Source organism: Phoxinus phoxinus (assembly GCF_949152265.1).
Source record: "Phoxinus phoxinus genome assembly, chromosome: 25".
Lineage (NCBI taxonomy): Eukaryota > Metazoa > Chordata > Actinopteri > Cypriniformes > Leuciscidae > Phoxinus > Phoxinus phoxinus.
In genome coordinates this window covers 3819415-3831515 of record NC_136900.1, presented here as the reverse complement: position 1 = coordinate 3831515, position 12101 = coordinate 3819415, and the positions used below count along the sequence as shown (strand labels likewise).

The 12101-nt window shown below is 37.1% G+C and overlaps 1 protein-coding gene across 2 annotated transcripts in view; it reads right to left on the bottom strand.

The window, feature by feature from the left end:
• Positions 1 to 260: 260 nt before the first annotated feature.
• The window catches only part of slc7a10b (solute carrier family 7 member 10b), a 28459-nt gene continuing 16618 nt past the window's right edge, over positions 261 to 12101 (bottom strand). For both annotated transcript variants that reach the window (XM_079603426.1, XM_079603425.1), the window contains exons 8-11: positions 11217 to 11313; positions 10918 to 11067; positions 6070 to 6247; positions 261 to 465 (exon numbers count right to left, since the gene is read on the bottom strand). In XM_079603426.1, the coding sequence (XP_079459552.1) occupies positions 344 to 465; positions 6070 to 6247; positions 10918 to 11067; positions 11217 to 11313 (547 nt within the window). In that variant the 3' untranslated portion in view covers positions 261 to 343. The remainder of the gene's footprint in view (positions 466 to 6069; positions 6248 to 10917; positions 11068 to 11216; positions 11314 to 12101) is intronic.

Genomic DNA, 12101 nt, shown 5'->3' with positions numbered 1-12101 from the left:
GCGTACAGAGCCTGCAGAAACTGTTACGTGGTTGGAGAGACATCACAGGTGAAGGACATCATACAAAAGAGAGGAGAGATTCTGTACATGTATCAACAAATGAACCCAGTAGCAAATTATAGGGTTTTCAAACAGTTTTCTGCAGTAGAAATAACATGCCTAACCAAAAAGTGAGCAATACCCAGTGCCACTTAAACTCATGACACATACAAATACAATCCCCATCGAAATAAATGAGGCGGTTATTCTTTCATTTCTTTTTTTTTCTTTTTTTTTTGCTACTACTACAAGCCTGGAAACTGGACTTTAGGTGAAGAGCTGCCAAATTAAAGTAATAGAAAATTCAAAGAGGTCCAGAAGCTTTGCTTGTGAAGGAAGATTTGTCAGTCCATTCTGCCATGTCAATTGGATCAAATTGTGGGAAAACAACAAAAAACACTCTTTGTCCCAGGTACGTAGCCCACTCTGTATAGAAAAAGACAATATGTGCACATATATTTAGTTCATAAATACATTAATACTTGCATGGTAGTCATTAATACACAGTTTAATGGAATAATTCCCCCCAAAATGAAATATTCTGTCATAATTTACATTCCATATGCCGTTGCAAACAATACGACTTTATATATATTGTATGTTTTGCTTAAATTTTTGCTTAAATTTAAATTATAATACATTTTCATTTAATTGTAATTACCATGCAATTAGGTGTCCGCAAACATTACATTCATTTCCCACTTAAGTACATAATTTTCATAATAAGTTTTCTTTTTAAAGGTATTCTAAGGTGAACATATATTTTACAAAGGTGCTCAGATTACAAAAAGCTATCATGTGACTTCAGAAGACATGAAATATAAAGTGAGTATTTGCAGTGTGTTTCTGTATTTGGATGTGGTGTGAGTATTTGCAGTGTGTTTCTGTATTTGGATGTGGTGTGAGTATTTGCAGTGTGTTTCTGTATTTGGATGTGTTGTGAGTATTTGCAGTGTGTTTCTGTATTTTGTGTGTTGTGAGTATTTGCAGTGTGTTTCTGTATTTGGATGTGGTGTGAGTATTTGCAGTGTGTTTCTGTATTTGGATGTGTTGTGAGTATTTGCAGTGTGTTTCTGTATTTGGATGTGGTGTGAGTATTTGCAGTGTGTTTCTGTATTTGGATGTGTTGTGAGTATTTGCAGTGTGTTTCTGTATTTTGTGTGTTGTGACTATTTGCAGTGTGTTTCTGTATTTTGTGTGTTGTGAGTATTTGCAGTGTGTTTCTGTATTTGGATGTGTTGTGAGTATTTGCAGTGTGTTTCTGTATTTGGATGTGGTGTGAGTATTTGCAGTGTGTTTCTGTATTTGGATGTGGTGTGAGTATTTGCAGTGTGTTTCTGTATTTTGTGTGTTGTGAGTATTTGCAGTGTGTTTCTGTATTTTGTGTGTTGTGAGTATTTGCAGTGTGTTTCTGTATTTGGATGTGGTGTGAGTATTTGCAGTGTGTTTCTGTATTTTGTGTGTTGTGAGTATTTGCAGTGTGTTTCTGTATTTTGTGTGTTGTGACTATTTGCAGTGTGTTTCTGTATTTTGTGTGTTGTGAGTATTTGCAGTGTGTTTCTGTATTTTGTGTGTTGTGAGTATTTGCAGTGTGTTTCTGTATTTGGATGTGTTGTGAGTATTTGCAGTGTGTTTCTGTATTTGGATGTGTTGTGAGTATTTGCAGTGTGTTTCTGTATTTGGATGTGGTGTGAGTATTTGCAGTGTGTTTCTGTATTTTGTGTGTTGTGAGTATTTGCAGTGTGTTTCTGTATTTGGATGTGTTGTGAGTATTTGCAGTGTGTTTCTGTATTTGGGTGTGGTGTGAGTATTTGCAGTGTGTTTCTGTATTTGGATGTGGTGTGAGTATTTGCAGTGTGTTTCTGTATTTTGTGTGTTGTGAGTATTTGCAGTGTGTTTCTGTATTTGGATGTGTTGTGAGTATTTGCAGTGTGTTTCTGTATTTTGTGTGTTGTGAGTATTTGCAGTGTGTTTCTGTATTTTGTGTGTTGTGAGTATTTGCTGTGTGTTTCTGTATTTTGTGTGTTGTGAGTATTTGCTGTGTGTTTCTGTATTTGGATGTGGTGTGAGTATTTGCAGTGTGTTTCTGTATTTGGATGTGTTGTGAGTATTTGCAGTGTGTTTCTGTATTTTGTGTGTTGTGAGTATTTGCAGTGTGTTTCTGTATTTGGATGTGTTGTGAGTATTTGCAGTGTGTTTCTGTATTTTGTGTGTTGTGAGTATTTGCAGTGTGTTTCTGTATTTGGATGTGTTGTGAGTATTTGCAGTGTGTTTCTGTATTTTGTGTGTTGTGAGTATTTGCTGTGTGTTTCTGTATTTGGATGTGGTGTGAGTATTTGCAGTGTGTTTCTGTATTTTGTGTGTTGTGAGTATTTGCAGTGTGTTTCTGTATTTTGTGTGTTGTGAGTATTTGCAGTGTGTTTCTGTATTTTGTGTGTTGTGATTATTTGCAGTGTGTTTCTGTATTTGGATGTGTTGTGAGTATTTGCAGTGTGTTTCTGTATTTTGTGTGTTGTGAGTATTTGCACTGTGTTGCTGTATTTGGATGTGTTGTGAGTATTTGCTGTGTGTTTCTGTATTTGGATGTGTTGTGAGTATTTGCAGTGTGTTTCTGTATTTGGATGTGTTGTGAGTATTTGCAGTGTGTTTCTGTATTTGGATGTGTTGTGAGTATTTGCAGTGTGTTTCTGTATTTTGTGTGTTGTGAGTATTTGCAGTGTGTTTCTGTATTTGGATGTGTTGTGAGTATTTGCTGTGTGTTTCTGTATTTGGATGTGTTGTGAGTATTTGCAGTGTGTTTCTGTATTTGGATGTGGTGTGAGTATTTGCAGTGTGTTTCTGTATTTTGTGTGTTGTGAGTATTTGCAGTGTGTTTCTGTATTTTGTGTGTTGTGAGTATTTGCAGTGTGTTTCTGTATTTTGTGTGTTGTGAGTATTTGCAGTGTGTTTCTGTATTTGGATGTGTTGTGAGTATTTGCAGTGTGTTTCTGTATTTGGATGTGTTGTGAGTATTTGCAGTGTGTTTCTGTATTTGGATGTGGTGTGAGTATTTGCTGTGTGTTTCTGTATTTTGTGTGTTGTGAGTATTTGCAGTGTGTTTCTGTATTTTGTGTGTTGTGAGTATTTGCAGTGTGTTTCTGTATTTGGATGTGTTGTGAGTATTTGCAGTGTGTTTCTGTATTTTGTGCGTTGTGAGTATTTGCAGTGTGTTTCTGTATTTGGATGTGTTGTGAGTATTTGCAGTGTGTTTCTGTATTTGGATGTGTTGTGAGTATTTGCAGTGTGTTTCTGTATTTGGATGTGGTGTGAGTATTTGCTGTGTGTTTCTGTATTTGGATGTGTTGTGAGTATTTGCAGTGTGTTTCTGTATTTGGATGTGTTGTGAGTATTTGCAGTGTGTTTCTGTATTTTGTGTGTTGTGAGTATTTGCAGTGTGTTTCTGTATTTGGATGTGGTGTGAGTATTTGCAGTGTGTTTCTGTATTTGGATGTGGTGTGAGTATTTGCAGTGTGTTTCTGTATTTGGATGTGTTGTGAGTATTTGCAGTGTGTTTCTGTATTTGGATGTGTTGTGAGTATTTGCAGTGTGTTTCTGTATTTTGTTTGTTGTGAGTATTTGCAGTGTGTTTCTGTATTTTGTTTGTTGTGAGTATTTGCAGTGTGTTTCTGTATTTTGTTTGTTGTGAGTATTTGCTGTGTGTTTCTGTATTTGGATGTGTTGTGAGTATTTGCAGTGTGTTTCTGTATTTTGTTTGTTGTGAGTATTTGCAGTGTGTTTCTGTATTTTGTTTGTTGTGAGTATTTGCTGTGTGTTTCTGTATTTGGATGTGTTGTGAGTATTTGCTGTGTGTTTCTGTATTTGGATGTGTTGTGAGTATTTGCAGTGTGTTTCTGTATTTGGATGTGGTGTGAGTATTTGCAGTGTGTTTCTGTATTTGGATGTGTTGTGAGTATTTGCAGTGTGTTTCTGTATTTGGATGTGTTGAGTATTTGCAGTGTGTTTCTGTATTTTGTTTGTTGTGAGTATTTGCAGTGTGTTTCTGTATTTGGATGTTTTGTTAGTATTTGCAGTGTGTTTCTGTAATTGGATGTGTTGTGAGTATTTGCAGTGTGTTTCTGTATTTGGATGTGTTGTGAGTATTTGCAGTGTGTTTCTGTATTTGGATGTGTTGTGAGTATTTGCTGTGTGTTTCTGTATTTGGATGTGTTGTGAGTATTTGCAGTGTGTTTCTGTATTTGGATGTGTTGTGAGTATTTGCAGTGTGTTTCTGTATTTTGTGTGTTGTGAGTATTTGCAGTGTGTTTCTGTATTTTGTGTGTTGTGAGTATTTGCAGTGTGTTTCTGTATTTTGTGTGTTGTGAGTATTTGCAGTGTGTTTCTGTATTTGGATGTGTTGTGAGTATTTGCAGTGTGTTTCTGTATTTGGATGTGTTGTGAGTATTTGCAGTGTGTTTCTGTATTTGGATGTGGTGTGAGTATTTGCAGTGTGTTTCTGTATTTTGTGTGTTGTGAGTATTTGCAGTGTGTTTCTGTATTTTGTGTGTTGTGAGTATTTGCAGTGTGTTTCTGTATTTGGATTTGGTGTGAGTATTTGCAGTGTGTTTCTGTATTTGGATGTGTTGTGAGTATTTGCAGTGTGTTTCTGTATTTTGTGTGTTGTGAGTATTTGCTGTGTGTTTCTGTATTTTGTGTGTTGTGAGTATTTGCTGTGTGTTTCTGTATTTGGATGTGGTGTGAGTATTTGCTGTGTGTTTCTGTATTTGGATGTGTTGTGAGTATTTGCTGTGTGTTTCTGTATTTGGATGTGTTGTGAGTATTTGCAGTGTGTTTCTGTATTTGGATGTGTTGTGAGTATTTGCAGTGTGTTTCTGTATTTGGATGTGTTGTGAGTATTTGCAGTGTGTTTCTGTATTTTGTGTGTTGTGAGTATTTGCAGTGTGTTTCTGTATTTGGATGTGTTGTGAGTATTTGCAGTGTGTTTCTGTATTTGGATGTGTTGTGAGTATTTGCAGTGTGTTTCTGTATTTGGATGTGTTGTGAGTATTTGCAGTGTGTTTCTGTATTTGGATGTGTTGTGAGTATTTGCACTGTGTTTCTGTATTTTGTGTGTTGTGAGTATTTGCAGTGTGTTTCTGTATTTTGTGTGTTGTGAGTATTTGCAGTGTGTTTCTGTATTTTGTGTATTGTGAGTAATTGCAGTGTGTTTCTGTATTTGGATGTGTTGTGAGTATTTGCAGTGTGTTTCTGTATTTTGTGTGTTGTGAGTATTTGCTGTGTGTTTCTGTATTTTGTGTGTTGTGAGTATTTGCTGTGTGTTTCTGTATTTGGATGTGGTGTGAGTATTTGCAGTGTGTTTCTGTATTTGGATGTGTTGTGAGTATTTGCAGTGTGTTTCTGTATTTGGATGTGTTGTGAGTATTTGCTGTGTGTTTCTGTATTTGGGTGTGTTGTGAGTATTTGCAGTGTGTTTCTGTATTTGGATGTGGTGTGAGTATTTGCAGTGTGTTTCTGTATTTGGATGTGTTGTGAGTATTTGCAGTGTGTTTCTGTATTTTGTGTGTTGTGAGTATTTGCAGTGTGTTTCTGTATTTGGATGTGTTGTGAGTATTTGCAGTGTGTTTCTGTATTTTGTTTGTTGTGAGTATTTGCAGTGTGTTTCTGTATTTGGATGTGTTGTGAGTATTTGCAGTGTGTTTCTGTATTTGGATGTGTTGTGAGTATTTGCAGTGTGTTTCTGTATTTGGATGTGTTGTGAGTATTTGCAGTGTGTTTCTGTATTTGGATGTTTTGTTAGTATTTGCAGTGTGTTTCTGTAATTGGATGTGTTGTGAGTATTTGCAGTGTGTTTCTGTATTTGGATGTGTTGTGAGTATTTGCAGTGTGTTTCTGTATTTGGAAAAAAGGTTTGGAATGGCTAGAGGCTGAGTCATTTTTTTGTTTTGTTTGTTTACTAATAATAATAATAATTAATGTTTGTTTACTATTCCTATAGACAACACAGAATATAAATTGCACATCCAGTCTCCTTACCAATGAAGTCATATATGCATTTTGGCTTGTTTTTCCAGTAAACTCCCAGGAAATAAACTGGTACTCCAGTCAGCATAATGACCAGCCCCACTCCACACACCAGCGGCTCTGAGTGCAAACTGAAGCCCAGTAGTAGAGCCCAGAAGAGCAGATAACACACCGGCACAAGGAGACTCACCTGACAGGAGAACAAACAAAGCTTTGATATTCACCACTATAAACATGATCTGGCAGTGAATACTGTCTACTGCAGCAAACCTGGAGACTCTGCTGGATGCACTGTATAATGCACAGGCTGTCGAGGGTCGCAAGACTTTATAAATGGGTCTCCAGGATGATTTAAGGAAAATGTTTAACGGTTAACTGGGTAATTAGTATCCCTGTATATATACAGTAGCTAGATCAAATTAGTGCAGAATCAACTTTGCGTTGCCATCGGATCAAGGATCAGTCAAAAACAAAAGTTATCCCATGATTTTCTCACCCTGAAGTCATCCTAGGTGTATATTACATTCTTCTTTCATACGAATACAATCGGAGTTATTTAAAAAAAAATGTCCTGGCTCTTCCAAGCTTTATAATGGCAGTGAATGGCCCAAAAAAGTGCATCCATCCATGATAAAAATACTCCACACGGCTCCGGGAGTTAATAAAGGCCTTCTGAAGCGAAGCCATGCATTTGTGTAAGAACAAATATTCATATTTATAACCTTATTAAGTATACTTTATTTAGTAACCGTGACGATGTATGACGTAGGATGGTAAGCTTAGATGCCTCTCGCGGTTTAAACAAATAAGGCTGTGCCACAAACTGAAGCTCCTCTTCTATTATATAGAAATCCTCCGACATTTCTCTTCAAAATGGCTAATTCGTGACCGGTGTTTTGCTCTCTCCTCTGAGCTTCATCACGCTGTGCGTCGGGTCAGGTGTCATTCTTCCACCGTAAGTCAATGCGGACGGCCGTCTGGCGGAAGCTAGTCATTATAGTTTATAAAGTTATAAATATGGATATTTTTCTTACACAAACGCATGGCTTCGCTTCAGAAGGCCTTTATTAACCCCTGGAGCCGTGTGGAGAATTTTTATCATGGATGGATGCACTTTTTTTTGGCTTCAAATTTTCCCCAGCCATTCACTGCCATTATAAAGCTTGGAAGAGCCAGGACATTTTTGAATATTACTCCGATTGTATTCGTCTGAAAGAAGAAAGTCATATACATATAATGGAAACAAACTAATTTAGAGGTCTTTAGAATCGCGTGGAAAGACAGTATGTCACGTTATAAAAAGGCTCTAAAAGCAGCCAGGGCTGAGCATCTCCGCAAACTAATAGAAAATAACCAAAACAATCCAAGGTTTTTATTTAACACTGTGGCTAGATTAACAAATAAACAGACATCACCTGAACAAAATATTCCGTTACATCTTAATAGTAATGATTTCATGAATTTCTTCACTGAGAAAATAGAAAGCATCAGAAACACAATTGTAAATGTACAATCTTTGACAGCGTCTTATGATTCAGCCTCAATTATCGCCCCTCAAGAACAACTACAGCGCTTTACAACTATAGGACAGGAAGAGCTAAATAAACTTATCACTGCCTCTAAACCAACAACATGTTTATTAGATCCAATACCCACTAAACTACTGAAAGAAGTGTTACCTGTAGTGGAAGAGCCTCTTCTCAATATTATTAACTCGTCTCTATCTTTAGGACATGTTCCAAAAACATTCAAGCTGGCAGTTATAAAACCACTCATTAAGAAACCACAATTAGATCCAAATAACCTAGCAAATTACAGACCCATTTCAAACCTTCCATTTATGTCTAAAATACTAGAAAAAGTTGTGTCCGCTCAATTGTGCTCTTTCTTGCAAGAAAACGATATCTATGAAAAGTTTCAGTCAGGATTCAGGCCACATCATAGCACAGAAACTGCACTCGTTAAAATTACAAATGATTTACTTTTAGCTTCTGACCAAGGCTGTATCTCAATACTAGTTTTACTCGATCTTAGTGCTGCGTTTGACACTATAGATCATAAAATACTCTTAGATCGACTTCAAAATTACACTGGTGTTCAGGGACAGGCATTAAGCTGGTTTAGATCGTACCTATCAGACCGTTACCATTTTGTCCATTTAAATGGGGAAAAATCAAAGATAACGTCAGTAAATTATGGAGTGCCGCAAGGATCTGTGTTAGGGCCCCTGCTATTCTCAATTTATATGCTGCCACTTGGTAATATTATAAGAAAACATGGAATAAGTTTCCACTGTTATGCTGATGACACTCAATTATATATTTCATCAAGACCAGATGATAACACTAAATTATCTAAAATGACAGAGTGTGTTAAAGATATAAAATATTGGATGACGTGTAATTTTCTTCTATTAAATTCAGATAAAACGGAGGTATTACTGATTGGTCCAAAAAACTGCCCACAAAACCTCTTACAATACAACCTTAATCTAGATGGACGTCCTGTTACTTTATCCTCTACAGTAAAAGACCTGGGTGTTATACAACTTGTCTTTTGAAAATCATATTTCAAATGTCACAAGAACAGCCTTTTTCCACCTTAGAAACATTGCTAAGCTACGTAATATGCTATCAGTTTCTGATGCAGAAAAGTTAGTTCATGCATTCATGACCTCGAGACTAGATTACTGTAATGCTCTATTAGCTGGTTGTCCTGCATCCTCCGTAAACAAGCTACAGTTAGTCCAAAATGCAGCCGCTAGAGTTCTTACTAGGTCAAGAAAATATGATCATATAACACCAATTTTATCATCTCTACACTGGTTACCTATTAAGTTCCGTATCAACTACAAAGTATTGCTACTGACCTATAAAGCCCTAAATGGTTTAGCTCCTGTGTATTTAAGAGATCTTCTATGGCCATATAATCCATCGCGCTCTTTAAAATCGCTAAATTCGAGGCTTCTGGTCGTACCGAGGATATCTAAGTCCACTAAAGGAGGGAGGGCGTTTTCACATCTAGCTCCTAAACTCTGGAATAGCCTTCCTGATATTGTCCGAGGTTCAGACTCGCTCTCCCAGTTTAAAACTAGATTAAAGACGCATCTCTTTAGCCAAGCATTCACATGATGCATCTCATACCTTTTATACTACAGTTAAATCAGATCAAATGCATTCATATTATGAACAGCAGCTACGCTAATTATTTCCCATCTGCCTTTTTTGTTGTTATCTCGGGACACCTGTCTCAAAATATATAACATATATATAATATATATATAACTCAAATAGAGTTCGTCAGCTCCAGTTATGTATCCAGCCTCTCATGGAGACTTCAGATGCCCCAACGCCTGTGATGAGACGACTCGACGCCTGTGAAGAGACGACCCAACGCCGGCAATATGTTATGCCCTAAATTTTATGATTAACTAACTGTATTTTGTGTGTATATTTTTTGAAATGCATTTTCTGTAAAGCTGCTTTGAAACAATATGTATTGTGAAAAGCTCTATACAAATAAACTTGAATTGAATTGAATATACACCTAAGATGACTTGAGGGTGAGTAAATCATGGGGTAATTTTCATTTTCGGGTAAACTACCCCTTTAAAGGGATACTCCACTTTTTTTGGAAATAGGCTCATTTTACAACTCCCCCAGAGTTAAACAGTTGAGTTTTACCGTTTTCGAATCCATTCAGCCGAACTTCTGGTCTGACGGTACCACTTTTAGCATAGCTTAGCATAGATCATTGATTCTGATGAGTCCAGTAGCATTTCTTTCAAAATGACCAACGAGTTTCAGTATTTTTCCTATTACAAACTTGACTCTTCTGTAGTTACACCGTGTACTAAGATCGACGGGAAATGAAATGAAATGAGTTGCGATTTTCCAAGCCTATATGGCGAGGAACTACTCTCATTCCGGCGTAAGAATCAAGGAACTGTGCGGCGGTACCATGGGTGCAGCAGCGTAATGATATGACGAAGCACCTGAAAATAGTCCCCCAGCTCGGTAACTTCCAACATGACCGGGACTAAGTTTGTGTATTTTTTAGGCGGCAAATTAGGTTTCCAAATAAATACGGTTCGGGATCAGCACCAAAGTAAATGTCATCTAAATCGTCTCTCACAAATGTCTCCATGCTACAAGGCACGCTCCCTGTGCAAGCAGGTTGTCACATTGGTTTGTTGACGGCAAGTGCTTCGTCATATCATTACGCTGCTGCACCCATGGTACGGCCGCACAGTTCCTGGATTCTTACGCCAGAATGAGAGTAGTTCCTCGCCATATAGGCTTGGAAAATCGCAACTTTTCATTTCCCGTCGATCTTAGTACACGGTTTAACTACAGAAGAGTCAAGTTTTAAATAGGAAAAATATTGTAACTCGTTGGTCATTTTGAAAGAAATGCTACTGGACTCATCAGAATCAATGATCTATGCTAAGCTATGCTAAAAGTTGTACCGTCAGACCCGGAGTTCGGCTGAATGGATTCGAAAACGGTAAAACTCTTGTAAAATGAGCCTTTTTCCAAAAAAAGTGGAGTATCACTTTAAGAAAAGTGCTGAGCTGAATTGTTGTGCCATCTAGTGGTTTAAAGGAGAACAAAGTTAAATGTCTCTTTTTCCACGTTGTATACAAGTATTCTTATGCTTGGCTTGACTTGTTTGCGTGTTTATGGATGTGGGCCTATTTATGGGTCGCGTCAAATAAAAAAAAAAAAAGGGCCGGTCTTAAAAAAGTTTGAAAACCACTGGTATAATGCACAAATTTGCTTTACTATGTGCCATATAAGTACATGTTATGGATGTAGAAAACACACAGGCTTTTTATACTATTTGTATATAATTGAATACCTTGATGGGCCTGTATAAGTTTGGCTTCTTCCATCTGTAGTAGAGCAGGCCAGCAATAGTGACTCCATAGGAGAGGTAGTTGATGAAAGACACATAGTTTATAAGGTTGTGAGTTTCTCCAATGCACAAGATCACGATCGTGGCAGTGCACTGAAAGATAAGATCAAGAGGCACAGCAGAGAAAGAAGAATTAAAGAGTTCATTTTAGTTAACTAATTAAAACAAGTTACATCCTGAGAAGCAACATAATTGGCTGGTTGCTGTTACAAAAACTAATTGTTCTCATGAAAATCACATACACAGACAAGCAGAGCTGGAATCGGTGTGCAGTGCTTAAAGTGGATCATAGCAAGAAGACTGGGTAGATGTCCTTCCCGTGCCCCGGAAAAACACAACCTGAAACACACACGTAAACAGTAAATGCATAACAAAGGATCACTGTCATAATCGGCACTGCTTTCCAGTAAAAATATTGAAATATCCTTAAAACTATGCAAATGCAAAATTGCGTAAGATACTACTTGCTTACAAAATTTAGTGACGTACATTAATTTTAGTGGCGTGTTACAACAACAACAACAACAACAACAACAATAATAATAATAATATAGCTGCAAGCTGCAATAAAGGGGCCAATCACAGAAAAAGGCACAATGAGTTATGCAAGCATGTCTGGGAACATCAGACCAATGACAACAATAAGTAACTTTAGCAAAAACAGGTGAAAATCATAAACATAAATGAAATTGCTTTTCACTTTTGACCCCCTGGTATCAAACTGATGTGGTGAGGTCAGTGTGAGGTGACGTGTCAATATGGGGAAGCATTGTTCACTCCATCAACTCCCTTGTGTTATTCAAGGTTTGTGAAGCTTTTAATAACTTTTGGCCGGCATGGTCTGAAGATGATGTGAAGATGCAAAATAAAAAATAAATATTACACATTTGGAAACTTTCAGAAACTTTCCGCGATTCGAGACGATATAACGACTATAATTTAAAGAGACCAGTTTTATCATTTTGAGCAAACCGTTCAGAAGTTTGTGTAGCAAATGTGAGTAAAATAGCCATTTTTTCATATCTCCAGACAGAGCTGCCATAGACTTCAATAGTGGAAGAAGGAAGAATAATAACGATTACAATAGGTCCCTACGTACCTGCAGTGCTAATAATAATAATGTACAA